The sequence below is a fragment of the Leopardus geoffroyi genome, chromosome B1 (assembly GCF_018350155.1).
Source record: "Leopardus geoffroyi isolate Oge1 chromosome B1, O.geoffroyi_Oge1_pat1.0, whole genome shotgun sequence".
NCBI classification, from domain to species: domain Eukaryota; kingdom Metazoa; phylum Chordata; class Mammalia; order Carnivora; family Felidae; genus Leopardus; species Leopardus geoffroyi.
Window position 1 is genome coordinate 165,184,325 of NC_059327.1, and position 20,858 is coordinate 165,205,182.

Consider the following 20,858-nt stretch of genomic DNA (forward strand, 5'->3'; position numbering starts at 1 on the left):
CGCTCAGCGCAGTATATCTTACTGGAAAAGTCAGCAAAGTCATGACATGGCTTTCAATTACTTTCCTTAATAAAATCTACTTTAGGGAGCTGTCATGAAGGTAAAGATCAGCCTCCTTCAGGACCTTACTGTAAACTATAAACTATAAAAAACTATGAGACTTATCCTTTATATCGCTATAGCAATTCAGAAGGGCGCTTGTCTGCATTCCATCCACTTTCTCTCAATACTCCCAGCTTTCCTTCCTTCTTCCTCTACGCCCAAGTGTTTTCATTGTTTATTTCCGTCAGTGAGAATTCTCCTGCCACCTGAAAGCGCGGAGTCAAGGCTAAGGCTGGAGAATAGTCAATTACAGCCACTCTGACAGAACCCTGATACCCAACTGGGTTTAAGGTACCGTTGGGGAAGCCTTAGTATCCTCTGGAGTTGAGAGCGCTTAGGGCCCGCCCACCTCCCAATCTTCCGCCCTCTCTGGGCGACGATCCCACCCAAACCCCAGAGCACGCCGGGAATTGTAGTTTCCGAAGGCTCGGTGCAAGTCAGCGCACGCGCTTTGAGCAACTCTCCCTCCCAGAAACGCTCCCGGATAAGGAAGTGGCCAGTGATGCCACGCGTTCTGCGGGCAGTCGATCTGGGCTTCTGGGAGTTGTAGTCGCCCGGGGCGGGCGCCGTCGGTAAGGAGACGTAGCTTTCCTTGGGGTCCGCTACTACAGTTGGTCTCCCGCGGGAGCCGAGGGGTCAGTCTGTACTTTTATCCGCACTACGCTCCCTCTGAGGCTGAGGCGGCGCTTCCCTTCTCCCGGGCTCTCCTTCTGCGGTACTGGATGCTCCTTGCCCTGAGGTCCATTTCTCTGTCTAGTCCTCTCTCTCCCTGGTCCATCTCCTAAACCTGGGCTTAGCGGGGACTGGCCCTCCTAGTGACAGGGCCGCGACCTTCTCACACCAGGTCCTCGCCCCGCGGGGACCCTCCTCATTCTGCTCCTCGTACTGGCTTCCCCCACTGCCCCTTTCCCCGCCTCGGCACCCGCTGCGCTCACTCTCCTTCCACTTATTTTTTTTCCCCCTTCCTCTGCAGGGATGGAAGCTTCCTGGCGCCAGGTGGCCGGTGGCCGAGGCCGAGCCCGAGGACGGGGCACTGCGGCCCCCTCTTCGGGAAATGGACTCCATCTTCGCGGCGCCGGAGGGGGGCGAGAGAAGGGGTCAGTGGGCGCTGTGGGTCCTGGCCCCAGCCCCAGAGGAGCCGCGACCCCTGCGGCTGCAGGTAGTTCGGCCGGGCGCAGCCCCGCGGGATCTGAGGCACTGCAGACCTCCGTAGCCTGTGGTGAGAAAGACTCCGTCCTCGGTTTCACCTGGATACCAATTAAGGCACTTACTGCCCAGAACTGCCTCCCTGCCCTTGCTCTCGTTCACTGATTTTCTTCTCCTTCGAGTTTATTATTGCCCCTACATCTCAAACTCTGCAAGGAAACTACTCATTTCGGCATTCTAGGCAGATTCCCAGCATACCTTTAATTTTAATTGACATTAATCAGCGTCCCCTCTTTGTCCGGTATTCTTTTCTTTATTCGTTTTTGCCTACTGAATCCCTAGACCAAAAGTTGCAAACTGTGGTCCGGGGTTCTGATTTAGTCTATAGTTGGTTTGGTTAACACAGTCCTTTAAATCTGAATTGGTTGCCAGCAGGTTTTTTGTTTTTCTTTTTAAAAATCTCATAAAAATCTGGTTAATAACTTTTCTTGTGTTCATGGTAACAGTCAACTTGCCGAAATTCCATTTAGGCACTCCATTTCACGTGGTCTCTCCTACCTTGGGGGCAGTTGTCATTTTCCACCTTTGCAAGATTGCCTCAGTTTAGTAACTTAAATGGTCTATGCCCCGTAAGCACTTGAGCTTGAGGTGTTTTCCTCAACTTTGGTTGCTATTCACAAATTTCATGTCCTTTTCCGGATGTCTGATGTGGCCGCACCCGGAATGTCAGTATCCTTCATCCAAGGCTGTTTGAGTGGAGCCTGAGAACACACAGGCAACTGAATTGTCCATGCTAATGGAGGATTGCATGAAGCTAAAGGAATAATCCCCCAAATCATTTCACTTTTATGTTTGGAATTTAGTTTTCAGAATATATTTTTTGAGGGGAGGAGCAAGTTAAGCTTGAGTGCTTTTTTTCCTAAGCTACTTTTTAAAAAAAATTAAAAAAAATATTTATTTTTGAGAGAGAGAGAGAGAGAGCGAGCGAGCATGCACACGCGCGCGCGAGCAGGGGAGGGGCAGAGAGAGAGGGAGACACAGAATCCCATGCAGGCTCCAGGCTCTGAGTTGTCTGCACAGACCCTGACGCCTGGCTCAAACTTGTGAACCGTGAGATCATGACCTGAGCTGAAGTCAGTTGTTTGACTGAGCCACCCAGGTGCCCCTTTCCTGAGCTGCTTTTAAAGTTATTCTCATAGCTTGCAGTTACTGAGTTTATTTTAATTCCAGTATAGTTAATAGTTAACATACAATGTTATGTTAGTTTCAGGTGTACAATATAGTGATTCAGTTCCATACAACACCCGGTGCTCATCACAAGTGCCCTTCTTAATCCCTGTTATCTCTTTCACCCATTCCCCTATCCCCTGGTAGTCCTTAGGAGTTTATGATAGTGGTGGTGGTGAAATGTGTAAGTTGCAGACCAAGAACAGTTTTGGTAATGTTTCTTGGACTTTGTGGATAGTAGAAAAGCAAGCATTCTTCACCTGTATATATGAGATCTGACTGTAAGAAATAATATATATAGGAAGTTTGTTTTGTCACCTTTCCTTGAGAGGATCTTATGTGGATACCTTGATCGGGTTATGGACGTTTTTATTATATCTTCTAATTCAGCCTCAAAAAATGTATCCTTGGGGTGCCTGGGTGGCTCAGTCGGTTAAGCGACTGACTCTTGGTTTCAGCTCAGGTCATGATCTTGTGGTTTCATGAGTTCGAGCCCCGCACTGGGCTCCGAACAGGCAGCCTGCTTGGGATTCTCTCTCTCCCTCCCTGTCTCTGCCCCTTCCCTATGTGTGCTATCTCTGTCTCTCTCAAAATAAATAAATAAACTTATTAAAAAAATAAATAAAAAAAGGATCCTTAAGTGGTCTTTTCCCACAATTAATGACATTTATCATCTCTCTTATTGCACATCAAGTTTTGGGTCATATAGCTCATAGCCATTACTTTTTTCCTAATACACAAAGATTCTTATAAAGGCACTGTATACATTTCTTTCAGTTTTATTTGAAATACTGAAATAATCCCCACCTAAACTGGCTTTAAAATGTAAATTTTGATTTCATGAGGAAACAAAAGATAAAACACTGTTAAGTACACATATACAACCCAGATTAAGAAAGTTTATCCTGGTAGGGGCTCATCAGTTTCAAGCATAAAGTTTAATTTTAAATTAGTGATTTATAATTTTAAATAAGTAAAATTAAAATCCTCTCAATATGGGCATTAATAAGTTCATATCAATTCGGTATGTTTGGGACTTATTTCCTAAAACTGCGGTTGTTGTCCATAAGACTTTATTAATAGTTACTTAGTGCTTAAAGAAATTTCCCCTGGTCCTTGTCCTTAAGTAGTTGGGAATACACTATGAAGTAATCTAATTCTTTTTGTGTTATTATTTAACCAAGTAACAAAATGAGAAGTATAGTCAGTGATAGAATAGTGGAAGAACTGATCAATTTATTTAACATTTATTTTTGGAATGAAGCTGTTGTAAGAACCACATTTTCTGTATTGGCAACATTCGGGTGGATTAATGTCAAATATATATATTTTGTGACCACATTTTAATAAAGGCAAAATGTCCTTGAGCTTTCTAAGAACAGATGATAAAATAACAGGTATGCAGTGAATATTGTTTGTGCAGAATCTTCGGTGGGCTAGGTAAGGCTGGGCTGTAGTGTGGGAGAGGATTGTTTGAGAAAGCATCCATTTTAACTGATTCTGATGTGTTCCCAGTTGGCATGATTCCTACCTCTTAAAAATCACTGTGTATGATTTGTTTTTAAACATCCCATTTTTAATTTTTTAATGTCCTTATTTTGGGATTGATTACAGTTTTTTGATGCTTTTATCATATCTTTATAATTTTTTAATCGATTTGTTAGTCACTCTGTTTCTAGAACAATTTGCTGCATTTAGGATATTTAACAAAAGTGAAAGTTTTCATTGTAGTATTCTCTTTTTTTTAATATTTTATTTTTTATTTGAGAGAGAGAGTGCACGAGTGTGAATTGGAGGGAGAGGGGCAGAGGGAGAGAGAATCTTAAGCGGGGTCCATGCTCAGCGAGGAGCCTGATGCAGGGCTAGATCCCATGACTCTGGGATCATGACCTAAGCCGAAATCAAGAGTGGCTTGCTCAACTGACTCAGCCACCCAAATGCCCCAATGGTGGTATTCTCTTTAAGTTATATGACAAGAAACTTGAAAATACTTTTTTTGTGCATAAAGCAAAACAGAATGCTCCAAGGGTGACTTTTAAATCTGTGCTTTTAGAGATTGTTTTGAAGAAATGAAACTAATTTTTTTTCTTTTAAACAGAGCTAATGTCTCAAAGGAAATTTGAGGAAATCAAGAAGGCCAATCAAGCTGCAGCCAAAAAACTTGTTGAAGAACACTTTAGCTCTTCCTCTGAAGAAGAAGGAGATGAAGATTTTGAAGGAAAACAGGGAAAAATAGTTGCTAATACATTTACAACTTACACTATTCAGACAGGTGCTGTATGGTCTTTTAAATTTTGATTTCTTATAGTTTTTATTTAAATTCCAGTTAACATACAGTGTAATACTAGTTTTATGTGTACAATTTAGTGATTCAGCACTTATATATAAAACCCGGGACTCATCACAGCACGTGCACTCCCGTCACCTATTTAGCCCATCCCCCCCATTCATCTCCTAGTAACCATCAACTTGTTCTCTGTAGTTAAGAGTCTGTTTCTTGGTTTGCCTCTCGCTTTTATTCCCCTATGATCATTTGTTTTGTTTAGAAAATTCCACATATGAGTGAAATCATACGGTATTTGTCTTCCTCTGACTGACTGACTTCGCTTAGCATAATACTCTCTAGCTCTATTCATGTCATTGCAAATGGCAAGGTTTCATTCATTTTTATGGCCCAGTAATATCCCATTGTATATATAAACCACAACTTCTTTATCCATTCATCAGTCGTGGACATTTGGGCTCTTTGAGTAATTTGGCTACTGTAGATAGTGCTGCTGCAAATACTGGGGTGGATGTATGTCTTCGAGTTAGTATTTTTGTGTTTTTTGGGAAAATGCCTAGTAGTGCAGTTGTTGGATCGTAGGGTAGTTCTATTTTTAACTTTTTGTGGAACCTCCATACTATTTTCAAGAGTGGCTGCACCAGTTTGTATCCCCACCAACAGTGTAAGAGGGGTTCCCTTTCTCCACATCCTCGCCAACACCTGTTGTTTCTTGTGTTGTTGATTTTAGCCATTCTGACAGGCGTGAGGTAATATCTCATTGTAGTTTTGATTTGTGTTTCTCTGATGGTAAGTGATGCTGAACATCTTTTTATGTGTCTGTTGGCCATCTGAATGTCTTTGGAGAAATGTCTGTTAATGTCTTCTGCCTGTTTTTTATTTATTTATTTTTAATGTTTATTTTTGAGAACGAGAGAGAGCGCAAGCGGGGGAGGGGCAGAGAGAAGGAAACAGAATCTGAAGCGGGCTCCAGGCTCTGCGCTGTCAGTACAGAGTTCAACGTGGGACTCAAACTCACGGACTGTGAGATCATGACCTGAGCTGAAGTCGGACGCTCAACTGACTGAGCTACCCAGGCGCCCCGTCTTCTGCCTGTTTTTTTTTTTTTTTAATTTTTTTTTTTTTAACGTTTATTCATTTTTTTTTTTTAATTTTTTTTTTTTTTCAACGTTTATTTATTTTTGGGACAGAGAGAGACAGAGCATGAACGGGGGAGGGGCAGAGAGAGAGGGAGACACAGAATCGGAAACAGGCTCCAGGCTCTGAGCCATCAGCCCAGAGCCCGACGCGGGGCTCGAACTCACGGACCGCGAGATCATGACCTGAGCCGAAGTCGGCCGCTCAACTGACTGAGCCACCCAGGCGGCCCTTCTGCCTGTTTTTTAATTGGATTTTTTTTTTCCTGGGTATTGAGTTTTATAAGATCTTTTTATTTTAGATACTAGGCCTTTATCAGATATGTCATTTGCAGATATCTTCTCCCATTCTCTACATTGCCTTTTAGTTTTTTCGATTATTTCCTTTGCTGTGCTGAAGCTTTTTATTTTGATGAAGTCCCAAGAGTTCATTTTTTGCTTTTGTTTCCCTGGCCTCAGGAGACATACCTAGTAGGAAGTTACTATGGCTGATGTCAAAGAAGTTACTGCCTGCTTTATCCTCTAGGATTTTTATGGTTTCCTGTCTCACATTTAGGTCTTTAATCCATTTTGAATTCATTTTTGTGTATAGTGTGAGAAAGTGGTCCAGTTTCATTCTTTTGGGTGTTGCTGTCCAGTTTTCCCAACACTATTTGGTGAAGAGACTGTCTTTTTCCCATTGGATATTCTTTCCTGCTTTGTTGAAGATTGATTGACCATATAGTTGTGGGTTCATTTCTGGATTTTCTATTCTGTTCTGTTGATCTATGTGTCTATTTTTGTGCCAGGACCATACTGTTTTGATCACTACAGCTTTGTAATATAACTTGAAGTCCAAAATTGTGATGCCTCCATCTTTGCTTTGCTTTTTCAAGGTTGCTTCAGCTATTGGGGTTCCGTACAAATTTTAGGATTGTTTGTGAAAACAGAAATGTCTGCAAAAAATGCTGGTGGTATTTTGATAGGGATTGCTTTAAATGCACAGATTGCTTTGGGTAATATAGGCATTTTAACAATTTTTGTTCTTCCAATCCATGAGCATGGAATGTCTTTCCATTCTTTGTGTCATCTTCAACTTCTTTCCTCAGCATTTTATAGTTGTCAGAGTACAGATCTTTCACCTCTTTGGTTAGGTTTATTCCTAGTTATATTATGGTTTTTGGTGCAATTGTAAATGAGATTGATTCCTTGATTTCTTTTTGTTGCTTGGTTATAAAAATGCAGCAGATTTCTGTATGTTGGTTTTGTATCCTGTTACTTTAATGAATTCATGTATCAGTTCTAGCAGTTTTTTGGTGGAGTCTTTCAGGTTTTTACATATAGTATCATTTTATCTGTGAAAAGTGAAAGTTTTACTTCTTCCTTGCCAGTTTGGATGCCTTTTATTCCTTTTTGTTGTCTGATTGCTGTGGCTAGGACTTCCATTACTATGTTAAATAACATGGTGGTGGTGAGATTGTTTCCTTCCTGACCATAGAGGAAAAGCTCTCAGTTTTTCCCCATGGAGGATGATCTTAGCTGTGAGTTTTTCATATATGGCCTTTATGCTGAGGTATATTCCCTCTAAACCTACTTTGTTGAGGATTTTTATTGTATTTTGTGTTGTGTGTTGTATTTTGTCAAATGCTTTTTCTGCATCTATTGGAAGGATCATATGGTTCATATCCTTTCTTTTATTAATGTGGTGTATCATATAGATTGATTTGCAATATGGAACCACCTTTGCAGTCTGGGAATACATTCTTCTTGGTCATGGTGAATGATTCTAATGTAATGTTGGGTTTGGTTTGCTAGTATTTTATTGAGAATTTTTGCATCCATATTTATCAGGGATAACTGGCCTGTAGTTCTTTTTTTTAGTGGAGTCTTTATCTGGTTTTGGTATCAGAGTAATGCTGACCTCAGAGTATGAATTTGGAAGTTTTCCTTCCTTTTCTATTTTTGAAATAGTTTGAGAAGAATAGGTATTAACTCTTCATTAGATACTGGTAAAATTTGCCTGTGAAGCCATCTGGCCCTGGACTTTTGTTTGTTGGGAGATTTTTTATTACCATTGAATTTCCTTGCTGGCTATCTGTCTGTTCAAGTTTTCTATTCCTGTTTCAGTTTTGGTAGTTTATATGTTTCTAGGAATTTATCCATTTCTTCCAGATTGTCCAATTTGTTGGCATATAGTTTTTCATAATATTCTGCTATAATTTTTGCATTTCTGTGGTTTTGGCTGAGATCTCTCCTCCTCATTTGTGACTTTATTTATTTGGGTCCTTTCTCTTTTTGATATGTCTGGCTTGAGGTTTATCAATTTTATTTTTTTTTCAAGGAACCAGCTCCTTCTTTCATTGATCTGTTATATTACTTTTTTTAGTTTTTATCACTTATTTCTGCTCCAACCTCTCTTATTTCCTGTCTTTTGCTGGCTTTTGGCTTTGTTTGTTCTTTTTCTAGCTCCTTTAGATGTAAAGTTAAGTTGTTTATTTGAGATTTTCCTTATGGTGGGCTTGTATTGCTATATACTTCCCTCTTAGGACTACTTTTGCTGCATCCCAAAGGTTTTGGACCAATGTGTTTTCATTTTCCTTTGTTTCCACATATATTATTTATTTCTTCTTTAATTTCCTGGTTGACTCATTCATTCTTTAGTAGGATGTTCTTTAACCTCCATATATCTGTGGTCTTTCCAGATTTTTTTCTTGTGGTTGATTTCAAGTTTCTTATCGTTGTGGTCAGAAAATATGCATGGCATGATCTCAGCCTTTTTGTGCTTGTTGAGGCTTGATTTGTGACCTAGTATATGATCTGTTCTGGAAAATGTCCGAAGCGCACTTGAAAAGAATGTGTATTCTGCTGCTTTAGGGTAGAATGTTCTGAATATATCTGTTAGGTCCATTTGGTCTGTGTGTCATTCAAAGCCATTGTTTTCTTGTTGATTTTCTGTTAGATGATCTGTTCATTGATGTATGTGGGATGTTAAAATCCCCTAATATTACTGTATTATTATCAATGGGTTCCTTTATATTTGCTACCATTTTATATATTTGGGTGCTTCCACATGTTGGGTGCATAAATATTTACAATTGGTAGATCTTCTTGTTGAATTGTCCTTTTTATTATGAAACAGTGCCGTTTTCATGTCTTGTTATAGTCTTTGGTTTAAAGTGTAGTTTTTCCAATGTAAGTATTGCTACTGTGACTTTCTTTTGATCTCTATTTGCATGATAGATGTTTCTCCACCTCTCGCTGTCAATCTGCAGGTGTCCTTAGGTCTAAAATGAGTCTCTTGTAGGCAGCATATAGATGGGTCTTGTTTTTTTAATCCATTTTGATACTCTGTGTCTTTTGATTGGCACATTTAGTCCATTTATATTCAGAGTAATTATTGATATGTATTTAGTCCCATTTTATTATTTGTTTGTCATTGTTTCTGGAGATTTTCTCTGATCCTTTCTTGTCTTTGTCACTTTTGGTCTTTCCGTTTCACTCAAAGAGTCCTCTTTAATATTTCTTGCAGGGCTGGTTTTATGGTCAAGAACTCCTTTAGTTTTTGTTTGTCTGGGAAACTCTTTATCTTTTCCTTCTATTCTGATAGCCTTGCTGGATAGAGTATTCATGGCTGCAGATTTTTGCCATTCAGCACTTTGAGTATATCATGCGACTCCCCTCTGGCTTGCCAAGTTTCAGTTGAGAAATCTGCAGCTAGCCGTATAGGTCTTCCCTTGTAAGTTAAGGACTTCTTTTCCTGCTTTTAAGATTTTTTCCTTTATCACTGTATTTTGCAAATTTGGCCTGCTTTTGATGATTTTGATGGGAGTTCTTTCTGCCTCTGGGATCTGGATGGGTGTTTTTTTCTCCAGATTAGGAAAGGTTTCAGCTATAATTTCCTCAAATAAATTTTCTGCCCCCTGTTCTCTCTCTTCTTCTTCTGAGACTCCTTTAATATGAATGTTATGACATCTGATGGAGGCACTGAGTTCCCTCAGTCTTGTGATCCATAATTCTTCTTTTTCTCTTTGTTCAGCTTCATTATTTCCGTTATATTGTCTTCTGTGTCATTTATTCATTGCTCTGCTTCTTCCAGCCTTGTGTTCATTGTATTAAGCCTGTTACCAATCTCAGTTATTATATTTTTAATTTCTGACTGACTCTTTTTTTAACTCTTTCATCCCTGCAGTAAGGGTCTCCCTGATGTCTCCCATTCTTTTCTCAAGCCCAGTGATTATCCTTACGATTGTTGCTTTAAATTCTCCATCAGGCATGTTACACATATCTGTTTTGCTTAGATCTCTGGCTGTGACTTTATCTTGTTCTTTCATTTGGGATGAATTCCAACATCTTGGCATTCTAAGTCTCTGCCTTCTTCTTTGTGTTAGAAAAGGCTGTGTGTTTCCTGCTTCTGAGAGTAATGGCTTTATGAAGAAGAGGTCATGTAAGTATCCAGGGCCTGGTACCTCAGGGAGTGTGTGCCTCCTGCACCCTGCTATTGTGTTTTGGTTGCTCTATTCTTCAGGCCAGTCATCTACAGAGGCTGTCCTTGCCTGCAGTGGACAGTGTTTGGACCTTAGCCAGAATGTGGCAAGTTTTAACTAGGTGTGCTCTGGTCTGCTTGTTAAGTGAGATCTGATACTACTTGCACTAGACTGAAGCTCTGAGAACTCTGGTTAGGAGATGTGTTATGGGCGGGGTTTCTTCTGGTCTTCTGGGGAAGGAGCCTGCTGTGCTAGGACTGAAGCAAGCTTGCCTGCAGTCCTGCCAGAGCACAAGGGTGTGGGACTTTGTATAAGCAGGTTAGGCAGTCAGTGTTGGTGCTGCGCTGCTTTACCACAGGTGGCTCTGTGTTTATACTGGGGGGTGGGGGAGGGAAATGGCATGAGCTGGCTCCTTTGTCCCTAGGGAGACGTCTCTGAACACTGCCTCTCAGGAATACACTCCAGGAGGAGTGAATAATCTTCTCCTTGTGTGCCCCAGGTGTTTTTCAGATCACTGTTTCCATGCTGCCTGACCCCAAGCCGTTTGCATGCCTTCTCTCCGAGAACAGTGCAGTGCTGTCAGGGCTCTGTGCCAGCCAAGCCCTATGACCTTTAAAACTCTAGTGTTTAATCCCTACTGGTTACAAGAACTCATGAAGATCAGCTCTTTTTGTTTTCCCAGCCAGTGGTTTTGGGGACAGTTCTAGTGCATTCTGCTATGTGCTCCTCTCCCTTGACTTTCTCTGGGACCAGGGCTCCCTCCCCTCCTCAGTACTTGTGATCCGTTTCTCCCCTAAACCATGTCTCCGCACTGCCTATTCTTTAGTGTGGCTTCTTCTTTCCCTTTAATTATGGAATTTGTTTTGTCAGTCTTCAGGTTGATTTCTGGGGTATTTAGAAGATTTGATAGTATCTAGTCACATTTGAGGGAAGAGACGAGCCTAGGGTACTCTGTCGCTGTCTTAGTTCACCCTAAATTGACTTTTTTGACATCAATGAAAATATATTTCTGATGTTTATACGTTAAAAAAATGTTTTTAATTTTTATTTTAGAGAGAGAGAGACACACAGAGTAGGAGTTTGGGAGGGGCAGGCAGAGGGGGAGACGCAGAATCCAAAGCAGGCTCTAGGCTATGAGCTGTCAGCACAGAGCCCCATGCAGGGCTCGAATTCATGCGCTATGAGATCATGACCTGAGCCGAAGTCAGAGGCTCAACACTGAGCCATCCAAGCACTCTATATTTCTGACTTTCAAAAAACTAGTCTATATGGAATAGTTGTTGCATTTAAAATTTTTTTTTTTTTAACGTTTTCTTTATTTTTGAGACAGGGAGAGACAGAGCATGAATAGGGCAGGGTCAGAGAGAGGGAGACACAGAATCTGAAACAGGCTCCAGGCTCTGAGCTGTCAGCACAGAGCCTGACGCGGGGCTCGAACCCACGGACCGAGAGATCATGACCTGAGCCGAAGTCGGCCGCTCAACCGACTGAGCCACCCAGGCGCCCCAGTTGTTGCATTTTAAGAATGAGCATTTTGTCGTTTTGTGCATTTTATTATTTGAGTTACATGTTCTAGAACACTAATCTTTCCATAGAGCAAATAGAATGGCAGTGTCCCTTATAGGCCTAGAAGTTCTCCTGTATGTTTAATTGGCAGTTCATTAGATTCTGGAGGGGGATGTCAAAGTTCTCTGAAATGCATGGGATCAAGTTGTCCCCAGTTATGATTTGGTTGGGCTGGAGTACTTTATTCCCTTAAATCTATTCTTCATTTTTCTGTTTTTCATTGTGTTAAATGTGTTTTGAAGTCAATTTCATTTCTTGACTTTATTCCTTTATATCTTAAAAACTGATTTTATACTTTTTTTAGAGCTAAGTCTTCTCATATTTGATGTGTACAGTCACATTAAATGTTGTATGTATCTGGTTTACCCTCTTTAAAAAAAAAAAAATGTTTGTTTAGTTTGAGAGGGTCCACAAATGGAGGAGGGACAGAGAGAGAGAGAGAAAGAGAGAGAGAGATTGAGAATCCCCAGCAGACTCTGTGCTGTCAGTGCCAAGCCCGTCTCAGGGCTCAGTCCCATGAATTGTGAGATGACCTGAGCCAGAATCGAGATTTGGAAGCTTAAGTTCAAGTCCTGCATCGGGCTCTCTGCTGTCAGCACAGAGCGCGTTTCGATCCTCTGTCTCCCTCTCTCTCTGCCCCTCCCCTGCTCATGTGCTCTCTCTCTGTCTGTCTCTCAAGAGTAAATAAAAACATTTTTAAAAAAAGAAAAAAAGAGTCAGAAGTTTAACCAACTGAGCTGCCCAGGCACCCCCTGGGTTACTGTTAATACCACATTTGTTTATGAGAGAAGAGGGCCTGTGTGTGCTGCTGTGAAGGATTCGGTACTAAGCATAAAAACAGATTATTTTAAATTTAAGTGCTTTAACATTTTATACTTAAAGACATTATTGGACAGATGCTTGCATGTGTTACCCACATTAGTCGCCTGAGTGTTCGATGGCATCATGAGCACATATTGTCAGGTAGATTTTACCCTGTTAAAGAATTGAGATCAGGAAGCTTCTTTAAAGTCTGGCTCAGCCAATGTAGGTTGATAAAGTGTGACCTTTATCAACTGGCTCAGCCAGGTTAGTTGATGAAGAGGTAATTTGAGTTTAGTAAGTTTCTTTCTTCTGGAGGACATTATAGGAAGCAACCTTAAGAAGTTTCCTGCCTTAAGAAGACCTTACTTAAAATAGTCTAGATAGAGAGAAGTTTTATTTTAAATAGAAAATTCAGTACTTTAACTCAATATTTCTTTGTAGTGTTGAAAAAACATTTTTTATGTATAAGTTACTAATTTTTGGTCTGGCTTTCATCTTAAAGTGTTAAGGCAATTTTTCTTACATTGTTTTTTGTCAAATCCATAAATATTTTGATTCTTGTTCCTTTGTGTTCTCTACCTATATCAAAGGAGGGAAATCTTACTACTTGATTTAAGAACAATAAATGTTAGAGTAATGAGGTGTTTCCCATCTCACTTTAGTGAATTAAATGGCAGAACTTTGCCAAAGAAGTTCATTCTTTTTGTCTGAGTCCCGCCTTTGTATTTTCATGACGCTTCTCTCAAATTTCAGAGTTGCATGGTCACCTTCCCGATGGATGTCTCTATCTTGTTGACCCATGGACATACTGAACATCTGTTGAAAGATAACTTATTTCTTCTCTTGTTTTGTTTACTTCAACACCAGAATTTTTTTCACCCAAGCCAGAAATCTGGGCACAGTGATGGCATAGACATAACATGAGTGTGTCTCATCCAGTACCATTCCTCCCCTCTGCCCATGTCAGACATCTCATCAAACACAGCACCCTTTCCTTTGAATGTTGGCATGAATGTTGGCGTTTAAAAGCAGCACGATCTAATTGTCACCAAGCCCTGCTGAGTTTTACTTCCTATATTTCTCAACTCCACCCTTTTTCTCCCCACATGCCGTAATTGCCTAATTCAGCCCCCTACAGCTGTTTAGTATGTGGATTAAATCTGTATAACTCTATGAGATAGATACTACTATTGCTATCATTACTGTTTTAAAGATGAGAAAACAGACAGAAACAGGTAAGTTGTTGAAAGTCATTTTTTGCCTTATCTGCTGCAACTGCCTCTTAACTGGTACTTGAGGCTTCTGGTCTTGGCCTCCTTAGACTCCTCTTTCTTCTGTTGCCAGAGTGATCTTTTTAAAATGCATGACTTCAAATGCCAGGCTATCCACTATGACATCTTGGACAGTATACCTAACCCCACAGCCAAACTTCAATACACTTTTCAAAGAAATCTTAAATAAATTTTATAAATATAAAGTTGGACTTTATTTTGTTAAAACCTGTTCCATCATGTTCTCAAATTCTGTTTTACATGTGAGCTGTTAAATTAGGTGAAATTTAAAATGTTTTACAGTTGGGGCACCTGGGTGGCTCAGTCGGTTGAGCGTCTGACTTCAGCTCAGGTCATGATCTCGCGGTTTGTGGGTTTAAGCCCCGCATCGGGCTCTGCGCTGACAGCTCAGAGCCTGAAGTCTGCTTTGGATTCTGTGTCTCCCTCTCTCTCTGCCCCTCTCCACTTGTGTGCGCATGCTCGCTCGCTCTCTCAAAAATAAACAAACGTTAAAAAAAAAAATAAAATGTTTTACAGTTGACCCTTGAACAACATGGGCTTGAGCTGTGGGTCCACTTATGTGTGTTTTTTTAAAACATAAATTTATGTACAGTATTGTAAATGCATTTTCTCTTCCTTATGATTTTGTTAATAACATTTCCTATTTTCTAACTTGAGAATACAGCATGTAATACATACACAACATATGAAATATGTGTTAATTGATTATGTTATCAGTAAGGCTTCCGGTCAGCAGTTGGCTACTAGCAGTTAAGTTCTAGGGAGTCACAAGCTATATACCCAGATTTTTGACTGCATGGTTGTTCAGGGGTCTGCTGTCCATTTGTTAAAGCCAACTATGTTGAAAAGCAAAGGAAGCTCACAGAATATGATCATTAAGTCTGCCTTTAAGGATACTCTTTAAACTTCAATGTTTATTTAAAATAAAGCAATTGTAGGGGCGCCTGGGTGGCTTGGTCGGTTAAGTGTCCGACTTCAGCTCAGGTCATGATCTCACGGTCCGTGAGTTCGAGCCCCGCGTCGGGCTCTGTGCTGACAGCTCAGAGCCTGGAGCCTGTTTCAGATTCTGTGTCTCCCTCTCTCTCTGCCCCTCCCCTGTTCATGCTCTGTCTCTCTCTGTCTCAAAAATAAATAAACGTTAAAAAAATTAAAAAAAAAATAAAGCAATTGTCTTTAATAATTTTATAATTTATAGTTATGGGAGTGAATTTATGTATATTTTGTTTAATATTCTAAATTATATTTGTTTATAGAGTAAGTTATCAAGGTAGAGCAAGTTTTTGTAAAGTGCTGTGTTTACTTGGGTGATTTCAGAAAGTAAAGAATTAGCCACGTGTCCTTTTTATTTGACTTTTCTCTTTGGTGACTTAAGTTTTGGTTTGAACCATTGTATTGCCTTGATAGTTTATGCTATTTGTCTACTTTTCTTCGAGATTCAGTCAACCTCTATTGAGGAATCTTTATTGTACCAAGGGCATGTAGTTTTATTTCTCTTACACTAAAGTGACTCAGGTTCTTAAAGATCGTATGCTTTGAGGTAGTTTTTCAGCCTGTTACTTCTTGGATCTCTTGTAGTAACATTTAGAGGCAGCATAGCATAGTGGTCAAGTAAGGCTCACGTTTAGTCAGACTGAAGTTACTTAATTGTTCTCACATCAGTAGCTTATTTAATCCCACTAAAATACAAATAGTATAGTGCCTATCAAATAAATGCTCAATAATTGCTTACAGAAAATACAGTTTGGTAGTATTTTCTAAGAAGTTCGTGTTCCCCTTTTAAGTAAAGTTGTGAACATAATTTAATGAAACAAGGTTATCATAGTGTAACGACCTTGGGATCACTTCATTTAACACGTTTTATTAAGAATATACTGTGTCTCAGCACACACACTTATATTTAGGCTAAATGGCTCTGCTGAGCTTTGACTTTCCAGCTTCTTTCACTTTGCTTTTAGGTATGCTTTTCCTTAGTTACTGGACATCTTGGAGCTCTTGCCTATGGCTCTGCCCCCACCAAATTTGCTAAGGACGGTAATAGCAGTAAAAGCAAGTATGTTCTGAGAGGGCGGATGTACTGTTTTTAAATCATGTACATAAGATTTAGTACATGTACTTTGTGACCTTTTGGCAGCTCATTGGTTGCTTTTTTTTTTTTTAACTTCTCATTTTTCAACTGTATTTCAAGCAATTGATATGGCTTCAGTCCTCAATGTGATGCTATTAGTGAGTTTGTGTTATTTTCAGATGTTGCTTAACATGAAATTTTCAATTTTTAAATTTCAAGATGGAGATATGCGTGAATTAGAGAGAACCAAACAGTACGTACATGAAGCTTTCCAAGCAGGGGCCATGACTTGCTTAATTTGTATTGCTTCAGTGAAGAGAAACCAAGCAGTAAGTTTTTCTCTTTACCTATATTAATGTATCTTCCCAAAATATCTTATTTTGCATTTATAGTTATTTATTATTTTATTTTATTTATTATTATTCTTTTGCTTGTTTTTGTTAAAAAATGCTTCATTTGTGATTTTTGTTTATGAATTGATTTTCATTTTGTGAATCTAAATTTGAAAAAATTACCTCTAAAGGAGCATCCAGTATTTTTAGCACTCTTAATAAGTGAAGCAAGTATCTTCAGTTTTAATGTACATCTCAGTTTGATAAAGCATAGCATCTGTACTTTAGAGATTCCCACAAATACTAAAATGTTAAAATGCACTATGTTTCACTACTTTCAGCAGGGTTAAAAAAAAAAAAAAGGTAGATATGGTCCCTGCCTTCAAGGAAGTAGAGCCTGGAGTGAGCTTCTTTTGTGTTGAAGACACTGTAGAAAATGACTAGGGTCACTGGGGAGAGATGGATTCAGATAAAACTCATGGACTTAGAGGTGCTGCTATGGTCTAATGATGAAGTTATCCATAAATAAATAAGGGCATAAATTAAAAGGGCATTAAAGAAGCAGTTAAGGGGAAGTAATGACTGAATATGGTAGACTCAGTTAGATTCAGATTAATCTGCTGTTACAGCAGCATTGCCTAGACACAGAAAATCAGGGCAGATCAATTGAGTTGGTTGTGTAGAGTGAATCAGAAATTTAACATGCATTGGATAGGATAGATATAGATGGCATGTGCCTTTGGTGTCACATCTGGTGACTTACTCTGATCTCAAGTGCAGTGGGTGAATAGTTTTTCCGCATATGGTTATAGTCCCACCTTAAACACTTGCTGTGTATGTAGATTTATTTTTTTTTAACCTTAGTTAACCTTTCTTCTTGGGAACTGACTCAGGTAGTACACAGGCATTGTGCACAAGCATAGGGGAGTTAATGCCCCTTGGGGCAACATTCTTTCACATGAAATTAATTGGTGGATGAATGTCCCAACATCCTCTCTGCTAGGGGTTGGGGCCTGGGTAATTGAGATGTGTTTTACATGGTTCTCCACAGGGTCCCTAACAGGACTGAACTTTGGCCCTTAGTGCTAATCAGCTCAACAATTTACTATTTATTAACATTTCCTCTTCCCCACCTTGTCCCCTCATTGCTGCATACCAGTTCTTTATTCAGTCACTGCTTTAGGGCTAACTGAAACTAAGAAATTGCCTTATTTTTTTAATTCTATTGCAGTTTATGCGTTATGCTACTTGTCTGATTGTATCGAATAGTTGCCAAATGTTAAAATGAAAGCAGAATTGATTTTTGTCATTGAAATGTTGGCAAGTTTTAAAAATTAAACTACTTTACTATTATTCTTCAAGTTTTAGTATATATATATATACTAAATATATATATATATTTGTGTGTATATATATATATATATATATATATATATATATATACTAGGTATATATATATATATATATATATATATACTAGGTATATATATATATATATAAGTATATATATATACTTAAGTTTTTTGCTCACTTAATTTTTGGAATTTAACATTAAATGCTAGGTTACAAGATTTTACATAACAAAGGGGCTATGTAGAGAATATATGTACATATTATATTTCAGGATTCCTTGGTGGCATTATTTATGATTGGAAATACCTAAATGTCTAAAAAGAAATCGGTTAAATAAATGGCAATATATAAACCTACATGATACACTGTATAGCTGTAAATATCATGTATGAACATATTTAATAACAGTAAATGCTTATACATATCAGTACAGCATAACCTTATTTTTAGAAAAGTTTGTAATATATACCAAAAGCATTGGAGATCATTCAGAATGTTAGTAGTAGTTATTTCTAGCTAAATGAATCGGGGTAATGAATTGGGGTAAAAACACTTTTTATTCAAAGTGTTTTATGCTTAAATAAATAGTTATGAAGAACATTTCTTCTATTAGAACGGAAGGAAAAATTTTTTTCCTTTCTACTTCGGTAGCCCTTCAAAATAATTTTATGGGACGCTCATTTTAAAGTATTGCGGAATTATCAAAGAAAATCATGGCATGCGTGTTAATTTCTGATACCTTTTTCTTAGGTTTGGAGCTGTTCAGGATGTTTCTGTATATTTCACATGCCCTGTATCCAGAAGTGGGCTAAAGATAGCCAGTTTCTAGTATCTTCTCCTTTGACAGATGACGATTTTGGAAAAAGAGATTATCCTTGGCCATGGTAACTTTTTGCTAATTTAGTTGGAACAGTAAGTTGTAAAATAAATGAAAATTGTAGCTCAAAAGTTGCTTTATTGGCAGTTTCAGTATCCATGTTGGGTTTTCAATTAGTCATTTGGTTTGTGAAGTTAAGGAACTTTGGTAATGGCTTTTTCTTTCTTTCTTTTTTTTTTTTTTCTTTTTTTTTAATTTGTGTAACTACTAGTTCCTTTCAAAAACTAATAAAGCGTTCAGACTTTTTCTTCTGCAAAACGACTCCTTAATTATCCTTTTTAAAGAACTTTCATTTCTTTAAAATTCTATAGGACTAGAATCCTTCATAATTCTGGTACTTCTTTTCTGGAGTTACTGTTAGTATACATTAATTAGTATCACGTTGTAGAAGACTGTCATCTAATGTATTTTGATCATAGCCTTCCCGGGTTTATCTCTGAAATCTCTCAAACTGCAGGTGTATGTTATCCAGCCTTACCAGTTTCTCCACATTTATTTATTAGTATGCTTATTGTTGATGAGTATTTGTGAACTTCTGTTACATTTCCAGAAAGAATTGGGGTGTGGAGAATTTATATCTCTGCTAAATAAAGATAATAAAAAATTAATCCATACTGGCAGCTCAGAGGGTAGACTTACTGTCAGGGTAATGAAGCATAAACTTTAGGAATTCTGTGTTCATATAAATATTCACTTTTGTAACTCATATTTGTAATTTTATGTTCTTTTTCTTAACAGAGGCGCCCAAATTGTGTAAGATTCAGACCTCAGAAAATCTGGATCCATATTGGACCTCCCCTTTTTACTACAAATACTGATACATTTGTAAAATTGTGGTAGTGTAGTTTTTAAAAAACATTTAGACACGCTACTTTAAAAATAATTCTCAGCATTCTGTGAGGGTTTATATTCCCATGTTAATAATGGGGATATTGAAGTTGATAAAGCAAATTGATATGTTCAGTCTTCTCTTACTCTTAAATGGTGAAGCCAGCATTTGAAACCTAGGATTTCTGACCTCTAAATTCAGTGCTTTCTCTATTCTACTGAGTTCTCGCTTGTAGTACTACTTTTAGAGATATTATTTGTTTTCTCTTCAATGAATATTAGCTTTTCTGAAACATTTTAAAATTTCGGTCTATATTTGTTTTGCTATTCCATCTTATTTATTTGTGGGAGAATTTCAGTGTTCAATAGGTACAGAATTGAACTAGATACTCTGGCTTAGTTTTAGAGATCTAAACTTTGTGTATACTTTTTATCACCCTTGCCCTTCTCACTTCTTTTTTAAGAGGTCATTTTGCCACAGTGCTGGGAAGTAACCAGTTAAGAGATGAATGAACTGCTACTCTTCACTTAAATCTAAAAGGAACAAAAAATTGAATCAACCGTGTAGTAGTAATCTTTGCATTCTGTACTTTACCTTTCTTAAGAAGGAAAATCAATGACTAGTCTGGATTTTGTTTAATCCTCATCAAGATGGAGCTAGAACTTGATAAAAGTATTAATGGTTTTAAATTGGTTGTTTTTGTGGAATTCAAACATTTAAACTATATGTTTCTACTAAGATATTGCTTGTTTATAAATAAGATATGGCCTAATTACATTTCATTATTGCATGCCATTATTTTAAATAACACATGCATTTGCACATAATGTTCTTATCTCTCCCAGTCTCTCGGAGTAATTCAGCCTCACTGTTGGGCAGGCAGTATTAGGGTTTTGTGAGTTGCGTTTTAGTCATCCATATCTAGCCTTATTTAAAGTACACATCCCCCTCCACACTAGCTTAGAGGAATGTAGCCATTTGTCCTTTAGTAAAGGAAAATTATAACTCTTCCAGCAAAATTCTAGAGGAGCGTCTAAATGAATGTTTAGATGAGACATGGTATTTTGTTTTTGATTTTTGATTACAAGAACAAATATCTGTCATTATTCTGAGTATTTTTGTGAAAAAATATTATTTTGGAAACAGAACATGTTCTCAGGACAACGAGAATATATATGATACAAGAGAAAGTGATGACATGACTTTTTCCAGTACAGTGTACTAACTGTACTCATTTGTCTGCAGGATAGTAAGGGTTAGAGCATCTTTTTAGAATGAAGTGATGTATGATCTACAAGTGAATTTGATAGAGCTTAAGGTTAACAGTGCTTTTTAAAAATCTTACTAGGTAAGAATCTGCTTTAACAGAGGATGTGAGACAA

At 38.3% G+C, this 20,858-nt stretch overlaps 1 protein-coding gene across 7 annotated transcripts in view; it reads left to right on the plus strand.

Annotated features, from left to right (window-relative positions):
• Positions 1 to 572: 572 nt before the first annotated feature.
• NFXL1 (nuclear transcription factor, X-box binding like 1) overlaps positions 573 to 20,858 on the plus strand; it is a 73,315-nt gene continuing 53,029 nt past the window's right edge. The window contains exons 1-5 of one of the 7 annotated variants that reach the window (XM_045474148.1): positions 573 to 674; positions 1,076 to 1,321; positions 4,574 to 4,747; positions 16,305 to 16,414; positions 18,521 to 18,654. In XM_045474148.1, coding sequence (XP_045330104.1) covers positions 1,078 to 1,321; positions 4,574 to 4,747; positions 16,305 to 16,414; positions 18,521 to 18,654 — 662 coding nt within the window. In that variant the 5' untranslated portion in view covers positions 573 to 674; positions 1,076 to 1,077. Of the gene's footprint in view, positions 842 to 1,075; positions 1,322 to 4,573; positions 4,748 to 16,304; positions 16,415 to 18,520; positions 18,655 to 20,858 lie in introns of all 7 variants that reach the window. The other 6 variants (XM_045474152.1, XM_045474149.1, XM_045474153.1 and 3 more) reach the window with 6 other exon arrangements.